Below are 18727 nucleotides of genomic sequence, written 5' to 3'. Positions count from 1 at the left end.
AGACTTTGGCTGATGACGTCAACATTTCAGAAAATATACGGATTCGCTGTTCACATGAAAACGCTAGGGCGGCCATTTCTGATTTATCCACTCTGGGACCCGGTTTCAAAAAATATCGGTTTCACTCTCCCAAAACGTCGGATCCGTGTGGACGAAACGCCTATACGATATAAAATGTATGCGTATACAGCTAAACGCGTCTCCGTGTGGACGGGGCCTAAAATCGCACCAACTTCCGGCGGTGCGAAAACGCCAAAAAGTGGGTAGTTCCACAATTAGTTCTGGTACTATGAAAAGGTTCCCGCGGTGCGAAAGGCCCTAAAGCTGACAGACGAGCACTAAATGCCATAAAACTCTTTTGATTTCACAAGGTTTGTAAAGTGATTTACGAGTGATTATTGTGGCTTCATGATGGTGTTAGACAGATAATCTGGGTTCAGTCTCTGCTACCAGAAGAAAGAGCAAAGCAACAAATCGTTGTTTACCGCCAGAATCCACTCAGTGACCATGGCAACCTCATTCCCAGCTGACCTAATGTAGAGGTCAAATGGTTCGCTGCATTACATCACCGCGGAATTTTCAATCTTCTGCACGACTGACGGATTCCAACGTGCCGAAACGGAACAAGGAACTCGTTTTGATATCAGTTCTGGAGATTTGTTTTCCACGGTAATGAAAAAAAAAAGTTCAGGTAATGGAATAGTTTAATATATATTGATTTTATAATGTTGTGGAAAGGTTGTTTGCTAATAAGAACCGAATTGGTTTCTTTCTCGGCGTCTGGCCTCCGCCAGGCAATCAGAAATAGCCATGTGGATCTGTGGAGAAATTTAGACTTCTCGCGCTCACATACACACGCGCAATTTATCTTGGAGCAAATGGAAAAGCACTGAGAGAGAAAATAATTTCACCACACCATCCTCAGTGGTTTCCGAGACAAGACATTCTGTGAATTCATCAGGGTTGAAATATTATCACAGCTTAACAGCGGCGGATGAGATGATTCACTGTACGACCCAACACGTTTAAAAAACAGATGGACCTAAAACACAGAGAAAGACACAGATGATATATACAGACATGCGTGTTTAAGATATGAGTCTATGAAACAGATGCCTTTTTCAGTTTTTCAAGTTGAATGTAACTTAAGTAGCGATTGATATTTTCTTCGATATTGTGAAGTACATCTAAGTGAAACAGATTAGAGAAATATAATTAAGGGTGGGGACTTAGTTGTATGACGAAGAAAGGGGCGGAGTTTAAGCATATTTTATGAGCAAGGAACTTATGCTAATTTTACATGACAATGACTGTACTAAGTTTCGCATACAGACAACAATGTTGTCAAAACGATCCTCGTTCACACTGATCCACGAAAACGACTACAAATACTGTATTTTGCATGCCAGGCCAGTAGCTGGCGATGCCACTTTGTAAAGAAACACTACGCGCCTGCACATATGACTATAGACTGAACATGTAATACGTATGCACATGATGACACATGATTGTTTTCAAAAATTTTGAAACACATTTTCAAAAGTTTGCGTTTTTAGGTCCCCAAAATGGCATTGTTGTGTAAATGAACGGCCAAAACTCATGAACATTTTCATTTTTAGTTTGAAACGGTGTCGTGTAAATGGCGCCTAAATGATTGGAAAAGATCTGCATACATCACCAGAAAGAAAGCTGTCATTTCACTAGAAGAACGAGTTATGATATTTTACTCTAATTACAAGGTCAAAAAACGAAATAAAATAAACATGACATGGATAGATCGTTCACAATAAGATCTATAACATGCATAAAGAAAATATATAAAATCCATGTAAAATCACGTTTAAAGGATTAATAAGATTGGTATTTATATTTAATGTGTTGTGCCATCTCACACTAAATTAATACATTTTAATATATGTTCTGGTATAACGGTGCCTTCAGTATAATAGTAACAGGATTACAGTTTAATATGATTTTATCAAACATGAAACATGACATTTTTCTAAAGAGAAAGACTTTATTTCTTCTTCAGAACAGGTTTGGAGAAATTTAGCTATTGTATCACTTGCTCAGCAATGGATGCTCTGCAGTGAATGGGTGCCGTCAGAATGAGAGTCCAAACAGCTGATAAAAACATCACAATAATCCACAACACTCCAGTCCATCAGTTAACATCTGGAGAAGACAAAAGTGGCGTGTTTGTAAGAAACATCCATCATTAAGACGTTTTTTAATTTCAAACTGTTGCTTCTGTCTGAAATACGAGTCCATAATCTGTAATATTGCTTTCTCCAGTGAAAAAGTCACCCCGTCTGAATCAGGAGAGAAATCTGCACAGATCAAACACTGTTTACAAGCCAAAGCAGACCTAAACAGTTAAAACGTCTTAATGATGGACTTGTTTTTTACAAACACGCAGCTTTTGGTTTCTCAAGACATTAACTGATGGACTGGAGTGGTGTGGGTTACTGTGGATTATTGTGATGTTTTTATCAGCTGTTTGGACTCTCATTCTGACGGCACCCATTCACTGCAGAGGATCCATTGCTGAGCAAGTGATGCAATGCTACATTTCTCCAAATCTGATGAAGAAACAAACTCATCTTGGATGGCCTGAGGGTGAGAACATTTTCAGCAAATTTTCATTTTTGGATGAACTGTTCTTTTAAGTGTTAAAAGTCCCTTATTTATACTCTTTCGCATCTTCATTTAATTTTTGGTTTGGTCACGCAATTAAACGTTTATCCCCACAGATATGTAATTTGTGTTTGTGTGGCACACCTGCTGTAATTAAGAGCAACCCGCGCATGCCGTCAAACACCTATGATTTAATGTGTCAGCTCAAACGGGACTCCCTTAACGACTTCAAACCAGACTTCACACACTGCTCTCATTTACATATTAATGACATTTTCATGCTACGTTTCACTTTACGCAGTGTCACTAACCGCGGAGAGACAGTGGAAGAGAATAGAAGAAAAGGCCGACGCATAATAACAAGCTGTAAAACGGTGAAGGTAGCTGTGAACAAAATCATAATTGCACGCTGGTGAATTATGTGGCCCCCCGAGCACCTGTTGAGCTGTAAATGTACAGCAGATGTAGACGAGCAATAAAAACAATAACAGAAGAATAGTGTGAACTAGCGCTAACGGTCGCAGATAAATGCGAGTAGTGACTAGCATGTGGTTTAAATATGAATGAGGGGCTGTTGGTGTGTTTCTGATAACAGTAATCCACAAAACACAGTGTTTCCTGCTGTGAGATAAAGAAACTAATTCAAGGGAGGAAAAAGAAGTGAAAGTGCTGAATATAAAGCAGACAACTCTACATGTATACTTGCATAATTCTTCTATGGTTTACTACGGTAATATTTTATAAGGACATTCTTTTCTTAATGAATTGCACAATAAACATTCAGAATCTCCCCTTGTCAAAGATAATTTATTAAAATTAGATGAATGAGCCATATGTATCATTAGTGGCTACACTTTGAGTACTAAATTATGTAAAATTAATGTGTTGTGAAAGCATTTTTATAAATTTCGTATATTTTAGCAGTATTTATATAATATTTATAATATTTTGAATTAGCTGTGTAGTATAGTATATTTTATATAGTATATAAAATATACTATATTTATATTTAACTAAACTTAGTTTAAGTTATTTGCTTTTGCCATTTTTATAGTTTTAATGTATTTTTTGTAGTTTTAGATTTGAAAATATAAAAATCTTAGTAATTTATTTGTTATATTTTATTTAAGTCTAAGTTTTTCATCTAATATTTATATTTTAGAAAAAAATGTATGAAAATGAAATATTGTTACTATACTTTTTAAGATTTCCATGGTTTATATGGTAATTTTTTTTTTTTTTTTTACATTTTTATACTTTTATACTTATGTCCAGTAATTTATTAATTCATTTTTTTGGAGGACCGGAATGATAGTGGAATGTTTGAAGCAGCAGGGAACTTCACACAGCTCCAGAGATCTGTTGAAGAGCTGTGTGAAGATGGGGGCCAGTTGGTAAGCACAGACTTTTATACAGGCAGGTGAAACAACGTCTGGGCCTGAAGCTTTCCTAGACTTGAAGTGCAGTGCAGATCAGAGCGGGTGTGGGGTGAGAGACTGGGCTTTTCAAACTGGCAGTAAAACATATTCAGATCGTCAGCCAGCTGTTGATTCTCCACAGACTGTGGGGGTGGTGTCTTGTACTTAGTGATGTTCCTCAGACCAGTCCATACTGACGCCGGGTCGTTGGCTGAAAACAGTTTTTTCAGCTATTTGGAGTAGCTTTTTTTAGCCACTCAGATCTCCTTTGTCAGTCTGTTTCTGGCCTGGTTATATAAGATTTTGGGCCCTATTTTAAAGATGTAAGCGCATGGTCTAAAGCGCACGGCGCAATTGCGCTTGGTTAAAAAAAAGTGGTCCGAATCCCTTTGAAAGCCAGTTGCGCTCGCGCCATGGCGGATTCGCTATTTACACGCCGGAATTTACAAGTGAAAAAAAAAAAATTCTAATTCTGACACATGCGCGTAATTCTGATACATGCAAAGACTATCCATTATGACATGTAGACATTTTTGTATTTATGTACACAATAATAATCTTTTACATTTTAATCCTTTAATTTTTCATTTTTAAAAATGTTTGTGTGCTGCTGCGCGTTAAAAAACTATTTTAGACTTCAGACTTTAGACCAGGTTTTTGTTGGTCAATAGCGCCGTCTATTTTCAGTTGCCTCAAAATAGCAACGCACCAGCAATGCGCCTGAACACACCTCGTTTTCAGACCAGCACGCCCATGGGTGCACAAATGGGCGCAAATGCATTTGCTATTTAAACAACGTGGCGCAGGATGTGAAAATGACAACTGCGTCGGGCTGAAACTAGCAAAAAACACGTGCGTCGCGTCTGGCGCCGCATTGCATCAGGTGTATGATAGGGCCCTCTATCCGCACTTCTGTAAGCATCCTCTTTGGCATGAAGAAACTGTTTGAGTTTCCCAGTAAACCACAGTTTATCATTATTGAATGATAAGAATGTCCTAGTATGAATGCACATATCCTCACAGAAACAGATGTATGAAGTTACAGTCTCTGTGAGCTCGTCCAGATCGGTGGCTGCAGCTTCAAAAACACTCCAGTCAGTGCAGTCGAAGCAGGCTTGTAAATCCCGCTCTGCTTCAGTAGTCTATCTCTTTACAGTCCTTAGTACAGGTTTAGCTGATTTCCGCTTCTGCCTGTAGGTCGGTATAAGATGAACCAGGCAGTGATCAGAGAGCCCCAAAGTTGTCAAAAGTACAGATGTCGGTAACAGCTATGTCTGTGATTGGCTACAACGATCATCGCTTTACGCTCTTTGCCGAGCACTTACACAGATACACACGGGAGCATTTGAAAGCCACGTCTATCAGCGTATCCCTAATATATCTGCTCATAGACGGATCTGCTGATAGATGCGGCTTTCAAATGCTCCTGTGTGTATCTGTGTAAGCGCTCGGCAAAGAGCGTGAAGACTGGAAAGACTGGAGAAATATTGTCTGGGATGTGTTGCTTAATATCAAGGAGTTCGTCTCTGGTAAAACTTATAGAAGAAGAATTACTAAACAGAACAAATGAACAAAAACAGCAGAAGAATTGCGGAGCTCAGTGCTGTGGCTGCCATTTGTGGTGCCATCTTGATCTTGATGTTTTGACCTTGATATTTATATAAATTTATGTAAGTATCTGCTATACTTTTATAAAGATCTCATTGATTTACATCAGAATTTCATCACTTTTTGTCCATATAAATATCAGTATCTCCACCAAATTGCATATTTATTTGGGCCTTTGAATAAAATTGAGCTGGTTTTTCCTCCATATTCTCATTATATCAGAATATAGGAGCCATAAAAGCCTGATGTATCAAATATGATACTTAACAAAAACACATATGCAAACTTTTCTTTTAGATATTTTTAGATATTTTCTGAAACAAAGCCTTTTTGCTTTATGATATTCGCAGAGTATCAGCTCTGAAAGGCAAGAAGAGCAAAACTTTGTGAAAACTTTGAGTGTTTGAATTCATGCAGGTCACAGCAGATGTTAATCAGACTCTTTCTCTCTCGACCACATGCTGATTTACCTGATCTGCCAATCTCTCCAACCTATTTATCAATACTTGTGCGAGAAGAGACGCCATCATTTCACAGGTCAATTCACTCTAATTATGGCGTGGCGATTTAATCTGCCTTTAAACAGCCAGACGGACACTTTAGAAAAATTTCATTAACCTCCCAATTTTCAATCTCTTCTCTTTATTAGACGGGGCATCCTGCTACCGCTGGCATGCTGATGAACAAAAGGGATTTAGATCAAACAGACAGAGGGAAAACAAGAGAGAGAGACCAGCATTTCAAAACCGGCCTATCCAGACAGCATTTTAAGGCATCAGAAGCCAAAGCTTTTCCAAAAGGTGAGCAGAATAATGAAGATACATTTAAAAAAGCAGCACTGCATGTTTCCTTCAGAGAATGCAATCCCACAATGCATTTTTTTGACCAGTGGTTTTCGACTGGTTAAGCTGGTTTTTGCACCTATTAAATCTTTCAATTTTTTCTGTCAGGCTCCAAGGGACATGCAGGTAATCAGGTATATGATTGTAATTTGTGTGATTTAAAGCAATTTGCTGGTGATTTCTTCTTGATTGGCACATCAGTCCTGATGTCAAAGTGACGTGACGGGTCAGGAGAGCCACAACGGTAATGCTCAGGTTCAGAAAAGTGAGCGATTTTGCATTTGTCAAACCTGATAAGAGTGGCCCGACTCTTCCTCATCACGTTGCTGCGCTTGTCGGATTTTTAATTGAATTTCCAGTGGAAGTCTAATCAGACGATCATATACCTGATTACCTGCGTGACCTTTGGAGCCTGACAGCAAAAATTCACAAGTCTGATTGCTTAGAAAGCCAAGCAATAATAATAATAGCGATTCTTGACTCAATTTTTATGTTCTTGGATGTATGAATTTGTATTCTGTTTATTATATTTATAAATAAATATATATATATCATGCAGTGTTTAACAGCTCAATAGCATAATTATTATCTACTGTAATAGTAATGCAATATAAAAATTAACATGATTTGGTTGAGAAAGCTCATAAAAATGAGATTCATATTCATCGTATATGCATATATTACATATATTACAGAGATGCAGGGTTATTATAGTTAAATAAAACTAAAACCAAAACTACATACAGACATATTAAAAACACAAAAACTTTAACTTAACAAAATTACTATAACTAAAACTAAAGTGAAATCTGAAAATTAAAGTGAAAAAACTAAAAAAAAATCTAATTCAGAATATTAACAAAACTTTAATAGTCTATCAATGATACAAAAATAACACTGGACTGATGAGCAAATGTTCTAGTTAACTTCTTGTGAAGTGATTATATTATACACCTATTCCTAACCAGTGCTATTTTAGTATAATTAGTGTACTATTTTAGTATTTATTAATATTTTGAATGTTTATTTTTATATGTTCAGTTTTCATTTTGATTTTAAGTTTTAATAATTGTTGAATTTTTATTTTTTATATTTCTATATAGCTATTCTATAAGTTTAATTTGAAGTACTAGAATTACTAAATCTGAAATAAGAATAAATTAATTCTTATTTCAGATGTAGTAATTTCATCAAATTAAACTTATTTTATTTTATTTAGTTGCCAAAACAACATATCTTAAGTTTTCAGTTTTAGTAATTTTGTGCTTTTGTTATTTTAATTAGTGATATATTTCTATATAGCTTGAATTTATTCTTATTTCAGTTTTAGGTTTAGCCATTTTAGTACTACAAATTAAACTTATTTTATTTCACTTAAATACCAAGGCAAAATTTCATATTATATTTTAAGTTTAAGTTTTCCATCACATATTTATAGATTTAATAGTTATAGTTTTAATTAGCAATCACAGCATTGTTCCCAGTGCCCTTGCCGTGACCTCCGGACTGTGCAGCACAATACAGTAGATGCAGATTGGGAGGCGGGTTTGAACCAGTCTGTGGGGTTTGTGTTTTCGTGCTGTGCGGAGGCTTATTGGCTCCGCCCCTTGAGCAGATGTTAACACCGCACCCCCTCTGACCTCTCACACCTGTTTCAATTAGACGGCGTCACCTCGTACCCGTGCCTGCCGAGCTGAGACTGACACACACACACACACACACACACACACACACACACAGGTTTACATTTGTGAAAAGTGGGGACATCCCACAGGTGTAATGGTTTTTATACTGTACAGACCGTATATTCTATTGCCCTACACCAACCCTACCCCTAAACCTACCCCTTACAGGAGACTTTGTGCTATTTCAGATTTTCAATACACTTTTTATTTATAAGCGTTTTGAAAAGTGGGGACATGGGGTAATGTCCTGAAAAGTCACCTTCTCCTTGTAATACCTATGTCATACCTTTGTCATTATACAAATTTATGTCCTCATTTGTCACAAAAACGCGTACACACACACACACACACACACACACGCACACGCACACCCACACACACACATGCACACAAACACACACACTCTCTCTCACACACACACACACACACACTCACACACACACACGCACACGCACACCCACACACACGCACACACACACACACACACACACAGACACACACACACACCCTCTCTCTCTCTCTCACACACACACACACACACACTCACACACACACACGCACACGCACACCCACACACACGCACACACACACACACACACACACAGACACACACACACACCCTCTCTCTCTCTCTCACACACACACACACACACACTCACACACACACACGCACACGCACACCCACACACACGCACACACACACACACACACACACAAGCCCAAAGTGATGTAGTTCAGAAGCACTCAGCCATGTATAAAATATTATATATATTAAAAACTATATATAATATACTGTATATTTATGTAAAATATTTTATATACAATTTTATGTAATTGGGTCAAAGACGAAAAAGTGTTTAAGCATAAAAACAATAATTGTAATACTGCTTTAAATTGTTGTTGTTTCGCCCCCCCAAAAAAATTTTTGTTTAATTTAATTGCAATTTTGTTTTTGTTTTTCTGAGCAAAAAATAAATATCATACATTTTACCCTGATTTACAGAAGAGAGCCACTAAAATGTCATTCAGTGTAACAATCTTGTCAGGCATATTTATAACAAAAATCTATTTATGACATATTAAAAGACTAATTACTTTCACCCCAAATTCTAATTAGTTGTCATTTTACATTTTTTTAATTTTCCACTATCCTAGGTTTTGCCCATTTGTCAGTAAATTTTTTTTACTCATTTAAAACACAATCAAATTTAATATGCTCCCTTATTCTTTTATATAGTGCACACATCAGAATAAGCATCTTGTTTGAATTTTTACATAAATATTGTGTTACACAGAATTACAGTGTAACATTATTTCAACCAAATTTTGACATTTTATTCTCCCAAAATTTATTTGAAACCTTAAAAGTTGACACTTTACTTACATTTAATGTGCTTTCTATGGACATAAAATCACTTTTGTCAATTTCGTTTGATGTGGAAATCTTAATGTCTTTGACTCAATTTGAAGTACGTAAAAAAAGGAAATACTATTTCAGTCTTTCTACGTCAAAATTTCACATTTAATTCAATGTTTACTTGCCATTTTTACATTTTTTTTTTAATTCAATAGCAATTTCAGAGTGAAAATGTTTCCAAATAAATCCTACGTCAGTTTTTTTCCAGTGCAATTGAGATTTATGGACATTTTCCACCTCCTTTCTAACCTATGCATTAAACAGGCCGCTGTACCTTTAAGACTTGACCTCTCAGGGTCAAATATGTTAATGAGCTCATGGTTGTGATGTCATAATCACACTGATTTCTGAATGAGTCATTTTTGCTGTTTTTAGTTTCATTAAATACTCTTGTTCATTAAAAGTATGGCATTCGCATCATTACCGAAGCCATGTTTAATATGCATGCTATCCGTTACTGCGGAAACAATAACACAAATCTGCATATTAGACTATTAACTTCACCGCACACCACAGAAAATGAACGTCATGTGGTTGCAGGGGCAAATTAAATGCATATGTACAACTCGTATTTGCATATTCATGTGCACACATACATATTCATGTTGCACATTTGACTTGAAACTTGTCAAGAACATGTTTCCAGCTTATATTTCACCACAAATCAAAAGAAAGAAGTAAGACATTATATTTTGCTTACACAAAAGGAAGCCTATTTTCAGGACCATCAAGACAATTTTTTAATGAATAGGACTAAGACAATTATTATTTTTATGAAAGCATACTTTCATAAAAAATCTATATATTACATACAGCTTATGGCATGAAATAAATACATTAAAACAAAATTGCATCATATTTATATAGAATATAAATATTATAATAATCAATGCAAACAGGGTCATTTTAGTTAAGTTCATTTAGCATCATTGTGATAGTATAGGTTTTATTAATATTTTGAATGTTTTATATTTTCTGGTTTCATTTTAATTTGAAAGTTTTAGTAATTTTGTTGAGTGCTTTTGTCATTTTTATAAAAAATAAATGATTTCTTAATCATTTTTGTAGTTTTTATAAAAATAAATGATTTCTTATTAATAAAATAAATGATTTCTTAATCATTTTTTAAAAATCTCTCTATAGTTTTCAATAATTTACTATATTAACATATTAAGTAAATTAATATATTATAAAAATCTAATAGGGTTACTTTAAAAGGGATATTTTAGTTATTAGGTTATTTTGGTATCTCTGAGATAGAATTATTTAAAAAAAAATATTTTAAATAGTTTTTATTTTTATATTAAATTTTTTTATTTTAATTGTAGTTAAAGTTTTAATAATTTTGGTGTGTGCTTTTGTCATTTTTCTTGTTTTTTTAATGTCATATACAGTATATATATATATATATTTACTGTCGGCTGGTGAGCAGGCGGAAAATCACCTGTTCATGCTGGATTTATGAGTGTTGTCTCGATCGCGCCTCTGTCTTGTCAAGTCTCACAACAGCCAGTCATCCGTGACACACAAAACAGGCCGTACAGAAGTGGCCAGACCTGAGAGCGAGAGAGATGCCAGAGACCGATACATAAATGAGGCCTTTCAATCACTGCAGCAGCTCTGCATTATTTAAACAGCCAGTGAATGTTAATCTGCCTTTAGAGCCAGAGGCCAGAAACATGCAACCTGAACCTGAACGCCTGGCCAACATATTACACACAAAGCCATCATGACTTTTTGCATCACATTTTACTTGAATAATCGGCATACTAGTGTTGCATTATGAATTGTTTTCAGACACAATAAATTTGCAACCACACATTTAGGTAAAACCAAAAGCACAACATTTTTACATAAAGTTGGATTAAAGGGATAGTTCACCCAAAAATGAAAATGACCCCATGATTTACTCACCCTCAAGCCATCCTAGGTGAGGATCCTATATGACTTTCTTCTTTCAGACGAATACAATCAGAGTAATATAAAAAAATTTCCTGGCTCTTCTAAGCTTTATAATGGCAGTGAATGGGTGTTGAGATTTTGAAGCCCAAAACACTGCGTCCATCCATCATAAAAAGCGCTCCACACGGCTCCGGGGGGTTAATAATTATTAAAATTAATTTAAAGAGGACAATTTTAGTTATTTTAGTTATTAGGTTATCATCACAACACTATTGTAGGTTTTATAAAATTATAACAGGTAATATAATGAATTAGTATTTATTTTTATATTTTCTGTTTTCATTTGAATTGTACTTTAAATATTTATAATTTTGTTGTATATTTTTTGTCATTTTTCATATTTTTTGATATGTTCATATAGCTTTCATTAATTTATACATAAACTATATTAGGGTAATTTTAACAGGTTTATTTTAATATCACTGAGATGTATTATTAGTTTTTATTTTTAGATTTTCTGTTTTAATTTTAATTTTAAAGTTATAAAGTTTGTTGTGTGCTTTTGTCATTTTTCTTATTTTCTTTTTTAATGTCTAGTTTTCATAAATTTATACATAAACTATATTAGGATTAATTTAACGGGTATTTCAGTTATTAGGTTCTTTTAGTATCACTGAGATACTTTTATAGTTTTTATGAATATTTTGAATAAATTTTTTATATTTTTTGTTTTCATCTCATTTTTTAAGTTTTTAGTAATTTTGAGTGCTTTTGTCATTTTTTTTATTATTTTTTCTTATTCTTTATTATTATTATTATTATTATTATTATCTTATAGTCTTTAATTATGCACCATGGCAACTGACTGAAATAATTTTTTAATTAACATAAATTAACTGAAAAGCACTCACTGAACTAAATACGCAAAATAATGAGATAATGTGAAAATGTTATGTTACATAATGCATACTGTTTCAAACTATGAAAATAACATTATACAGTATGCTAAAGAAGTACGCTAGTATTCCTATCTGGTGAGAATAAAGCTAAAGGGAAATGTGACTGTGTTGCTGTGTAATCTGTGACTATGTGAATAATTAAAGCTGTCTTGCTTATCTCAAACAGATAAAACCCTGCTGCAAACTTTGCATAAACAAACAGCACAGCACAGAAATTCAGAAGTGACAGAAATACTGCTATAGATTTGTGCAAGAGTGAAAAACCCCTACAGATATCCAAAAGGCTGATAATTAAAATTCTTTAAACACATTCAGAATGAAACCAAAACTGACTTTGTTTGCCTTCTTAATACGTGTTTCCGGTCTCATTGTGAACCATGCTGAAGTATTTTCAATTAACTGAAAAGCACTCACTGAACTAAATACGCAAAATAATGAGATAATGTGAAAATGTTATGTTACATAATGCATACTGTTTCAAACTATGAAAATAACATTATACAGTATGCTAAAGAAGTACGCTAGTATTTCTATCTGGTGAGAATAAAGCTAAAGGGAAATGTGACTGTGTTGCTGTGTAATCTGTGACTATGTGAATAATTAAAGCTGTCTTGCTTATCTCAAACAGATAAAACCCTGCTGCAAACTTTGCATAAACAAACAGCACAGCACAGAAATTCAGAAGTGACAGAAATACTGCTATAGATTTGTGCAAGAGTGAAAAAACCCTACAGATATCCAAAAGGCTGATAATTAAAATTCTTTAAACACATTCAGAATGAAACCAAAACTGACTTTGTTTGCCTTCTTAATACGTGTTTCCGGTCTCATTGTGAACCATGCTGAAGTATTTTCTACGGTGACAGAGAAGTGCAAAGCAAATCACAATTCTGAAAACAAAATAACAAATTGCAAACGCAAATGCAAGTCTAAAAAACAAAATAACAATTCAGAAAGCACAACAACAATTCAAAAAACATTATAACAAGTCAGAAAACACAACGACAAATCAGACAAACCGGAAGAGGTAGGTATAGTTTGAGACAGCGCCATTGGTTTGGGATTACTCATCGCTGACTGGACGAGACATCTGTCAATCAAACAATACGGCGTATATATTTACATTTAGTTTAAAGTGGCTGTAAATCATCAGCTCCAGTGGCGCAGATGGATAAGCGCTAGTCGTTGGCATTTTGACGCAATCGACCCGGGTTCGATCCTACCTTTTGCCGAACTTTTTTTTCTCCCTTTTCAAATCTCGTATATTCGGGGGAAGGGTCCATAGACCCTCGTAATTGGCCATTTGGTTAGGTGATGGGGAGTTCGATATTATTTGTTAAATATAACAAAAAGTTGTGTGTCTGATTGGTCCAAATGCTACACCTGCTATTTTAACATAGTGTAACTAGGTATTTGCACTTGGTGTAAATAGAATCCATTGCTAATACGAGATTTGAAAAGGGAGGAAAAAAAAGTTCGGCAAAAGGCGGGGTCGAACCCGGGTCGATCGCGTCAAAAAGCAAAGGGCACACACTTTTCCATCTCTGAATGTCTAAATTAGGCCTAGGTGTCTACAAGCGTATTATTCCAAAAATATTTAGATGTTCTTTTTTAACATTTATTCATTAAATTTATATTTATTAATTTGATCCAAAACAAAGTAAAAACATTAAGCATTGTATCATATTGGGCCATATAACTCTTTATTCCTTTTAACAAAGGTACTATATGTTATTTGTTTTTAGCGTATTTGTACATTATGAAGCTTTAATACCTGATTTTAATACTTTTTTAAATTTGAGTATATATATATATATTAAAATGTAATTTAGTGTAAACTGTGATACATTTTATTTTTCAGGATTCACAGATGAATAGAAAGTTCAAAAGAACAGTGTTTATCTGAAATAGAAGTCTAGAAAATGTAACATTACAAATGTCTTTAATTTCCTAAAAAAACAACAACTTGGCGACCCCAAACTTTTGAGCAGTAGTGTATATATGTATATACTGTATATTGCTTATTGCACATAAAAAAAAAAAATTATTGGCCATAACATAACAAAAAAAAAAAAATATATATATATATTGTGCATCCCTATTTCAAATATGCTTGTTATGATTTATGTTTAGCAGTTGGTCAGTATTGCAAGTCCTTAATGTGAATCAGATATCAGCATCGTGGTGGTGGATCTCCTGCAGGAGCTGACCGACATCGACACGCTTCACGAGAGCGAGGAGGGGGCCGAGGTGCTCATCGACGCTCTGGTAAGGAAATATTTATTTAATAATCAGAGAATACACATCATCAGTGGCGTTACAGGAGATTATGTGCTGATTCACCAGCATTAGCAGGTCACGGTCCAGCGGCACAATGAGATTATTATGAGAAAATGACATGAATTACTGCTGCGAGAAATGTAGCCTGACGTTTGCGAGAGAAGCAGAGAGCGACGACGTTCATATCCAGACTGTTGTTGAGGTTGTGCAATCACGGCTTGTGTCAGATGGAGCAGAGGAAACTGGAAGAGCTTGTGAACAATCAGAGGCTGATTGAACCGCATGCGTCTGATTGCTGCCGTTTAGTGTTTGTGTTGTGCAGTCGAGCAAAAGCATTTACACATCTGAATAACTGTTTATATGGCAGCTCAACAAACACGGTACAAAATGGGGCTTGAAATATATTTAAAAAAAAAGATTGTTAAATATACATAAAAAAAAAAAAAAGTATATATATATTAAAATACATATAATTTATTATTAAAATATATTTAAAAAAAATGTATACAATGTATTAAATTGATCAACAGTGCCAGTAAAGACATTTATAATGTTACCAAAGATTTCTATTTCAAATAAATGCTGTACTTTTGAACTCTATTCATCAAAGAATATTGGGCAGCACAACTGTTTTCAACACTGATAATAATCAGAAATGTTTCTTGAGCAGCAAATCAGCATATTAGAATGATTTCTGAAGATCATGTGACACTGAAGACTGGAGTAATGATGCTGAAAATACAGATTTGATCACAGAAATAAATGTAATTTTAACATATATTCTCATAAAAAACAGCTATTTTAAATTGTAATAATATTTCACAATTTTACTGTTTTTACTGTATTTTTTTGATCAAATAAACGCAGCATTGGTGAGCAGAAAATAAACTGATAATCAGTGAATGGACATGATAAACCTTTAGATGCTGATCATCAACCACAGAAGCTCTATGGCATGTGGCTAAATTTAGTTTCAAACTCTGATTTGTGATCATTTTCTAGCATTAGCCTAAATAAATGCCTTCATGTTTTGATGTTTGTTGAATGGTTTTCATGTGTTTGTTTAGTTGGAGGGTCAGGTCGTAGCTCTCATGGTGCAGAATATGGAGCGTTTGGACGAGACGGTGAAGGAGGAAGCTGATGGAGTTTATAACACTTTAGGTAAGTCACACACTAACCAACACGCATAAACTAGTCCAAAGAGCAGGCTTCAATCTGATTGGCTGGAGTCAGAGCACACTGGTTTTCATCGGTTCACTGGGAAACAAATAGTGTGTCCGAAATCGCATACTGTCTGAGTAGGTACTACATTTGAATTTGAACTTACTTCACAACCATTAAAAAAGGGTGTTCTATGAGTAGTATGAATGAAATTGGTTACCGTCATGTGACCTCCCAGCGTGAGTTCGGTGCTTCGCTGCCATTCATAAATCCTCTCCTGTGGCCTCATGGGATAGTAAAGTATCCATCAGATGCGCACTTCAGAATCTCGGAGGAAGAAGTAGTTACCTCTTTGCCAACCATTTTTCAAATTCTGTGTAGTAGGAAAATAATCAATTCCGGACACTGCAAAAGTTGTTTACACGTTCCCAAACTACAACAGATGACAGCTAAACTCTGGTTTTGCCAAGCTTGTCTTTGAAAAATATTCTGAGATTTATTTTCCATACTTTATTTAATAAAAAAAACATTCCAGTAGCTCAAGCAGTGAAGTATGATGCTATCAATGCCAAAGTCATGGGTTTATTATTTATTTATTTTGATAATGCATGAACTGATAAAATGAATACCTTGAATGCAGCGCAAGTTGCTTTGGATTAAAGTGTCTGCCAAATGTCCTGTGGTCTGATGAGACCAAGATAAACTTATTTGGTTCAGATGGTGTCAAGCGTGTGTGGCGGCAACTAGGTGAGGAGTACAAAGACAAGTGTGTCTTGCCTACAGTCAAGCATGGTGGTGGGAGTGTCATGGTCTGGGGCTGCATGAGTGCTGCCGGCACTGGGGAGCTACAGTTCATTGAGGGAACCATGAATGTCAACGTGTTCTGTGACATACTGAAGCAGAGCATGATCCCCTCCTTTTGGAGACTGGGCCGCAGGGCAGTATTCCAACATGATAATGACCCCAAACACACCTCCAAGACGACCACTGCCTTGCTAAAGAAGCTGAGGGTAAAGGTGATGGATTGGCCAAGCATCTCTCCAGACCTAAACGGAAGGTGGAGGAGCGCAAGGTCTCTAACATCCACCAGCTCCGTGATGTTGTCATGGAGGAGTGGAAGAGGACTCCAGTGGCAACCTGTGAAGCTCTGGTGAACTCCATGCCCAAGAGGGTTAAAGCAGTGCTGGCAAATAATGGTGGCCACACAAAATATTGACCCTTTGGGCCCAATTTGGACATTTTCACTTAGGGGTGTACTCACTTTTGTGGCCAGCGGTTTAGACATTAATGGCTGTGGGTTGAGTTATTTTGAGGGGACAGCAAATTTACACTGTTATACAAGCTGTACACTCACTACTTTACATTGTAGCAAATTGTCATTTCTTCAGTGTTGTCACATGAAAAGATATAATAAAATATTTACAAAAATGTGAGGGGTGTACTCACTTCTGTGAGATACTGTATATGTATAAAAAATATGTAAAATAAAACAAGTCTTTTTATGAGGGAGAAAATGGCTGAATGCTTCTCTAAAGCTGTTTTGTGTGTTAGAAAAACTGCGTCTGGCTTGAGTTTGCAGGTTTGGTTCTGGAAAGATCCTGTTCTGCTGCAGAGAGAGATAAATGGTCTGACTGAACGGATAAGCTGTACACTCACTACTTTACATTGTAGCAAATTGTCATTTCTTCAGTGTTGTCACATGAAAAGATATAATAAAATATTTACAAAAATGTGAGGGGTGTACTCACTTCTGTGAGATACTGTATGTGTATAAAAATATGTAAAATAAAACAAGTCTTTTTATGAGGGAGAAAATGGCTGAATGCTTCTCTAAAGCTGTTTTGTGTGTTAGAAAAACTGCGTCTGGCTTGAGTTTGCAGGTTTGGTTCTGGAAAGATCCTGTTCTGCTGCAGAGAGAGATAAATGGTCTGACTGAACGGATTTAAATGGCACATTTCCTCCATGTCTTCCTCTTTCCCTGTCTTCCTCTGCTGTTCCAGTTCTTGTGTAATCTCTTTCCCTTCCTCATGAGATTTCGCACCCTCTCTCTCTCTCTCTCTCTCTCTCTCTCTTTTCCTCCCACTCATCACTGTGAGATTTTTCTCCCATCATGCCTCTGATTGAGTTATCAGGTGTCCTCAGAGTCTTTTATAATACAGATGAGTTTCAAACTCCCTTGTGATGTGTCATATAGAGCTGTTCGCTCTGCTCGCTCTTTCCGTCTTTTTGTGCGTCCGGGGCTCGACAATGAGGGTTTTTTTCTGCTGGTCTGGGCTGTAGTTCAGATTTTTACTCACGCTGGTGACATTTTCTCAGGCCCTAAGGCGAAAGCAAGGTTTTTTTTAGAAACCTATTTTTAAATGGTGTCAGAAGCAAAGAATATTCTTATTAAAGCAATAGTTCACCAAAACTTTAGCTCTTTTCCATACAACTGCAGTTTATGGTGACCATGTGTGTCGAACAAAAATGGACAGCAAAAATGCCATAAAAGTAGTCTTTTATCGTGTGCTTTATCCCAAGTCTTACGATCGCTTCTAGTGAGGAACTCGACCCCAAAAAAACCCCCCCCCTTTTCAGTATAAACTACTCAAATGTGTAATAATAAACCACATAGTATTTCCAAAGACATTATATATTATGTTGATATAAATTTTTGAAATGCAAGTTTAAAATGAATAAAAAATATAAAAACACATGATATAAAAATATGTAAAATAAATGTGTATTTTATATATGTACCATCAAAAATGTTATATTGTAGACCCACAGCCTTTTCTGAGTCATGCATTTATTTATGCTTTTAAGGATTTTTGCATTA

At 35.4% G+C, this 18727-nt stretch overlaps 1 protein-coding gene across 1 annotated transcript in view; it reads left to right on the top strand.

Annotated features, from left to right (window-relative positions):
• The first annotated feature begins 5310 nt into the window (after nucleotides 1-5310).
• The window catches only part of LOC107550137 (beta-catenin-like protein 1), a 47067-nt gene continuing 33650 nt past the window's right edge, over nucleotides 5311-18727 (top strand). The window contains exons 1-5 of the mRNA XM_016231365.1: nucleotides 5311-5421; nucleotides 6313-6463; nucleotides 6614-6631; nucleotides 14627-14736; nucleotides 15816-15932. Coding sequence (XP_016086851.1) covers nucleotides 5311-5421; nucleotides 6313-6463; nucleotides 6614-6631; nucleotides 14627-14736; nucleotides 15816-15932 — 507 coding nt within the window. The remainder of the gene's footprint in view (nucleotides 5422-6312; nucleotides 6464-6613; nucleotides 6632-14626; nucleotides 14737-15815; nucleotides 15933-18727) is intronic.

The sequence above is a fragment of the Sinocyclocheilus grahami genome, unplaced genomic scaffold (genome assembly GCF_001515645.1).
Source record: "Sinocyclocheilus grahami isolate Dianchi unplaced genomic scaffold, SAMN03320097.WGS_v1.1 scaffold389.1, whole genome shotgun sequence".
Classification (NCBI taxonomy): domain Eukaryota; kingdom Metazoa; phylum Chordata; class Actinopteri; order Cypriniformes; family Cyprinidae; genus Sinocyclocheilus; species Sinocyclocheilus grahami.
Note: the sequence above shows the minus strand (reverse complement) of the source record. Positions and strands in the feature narration are given on the sequence as shown.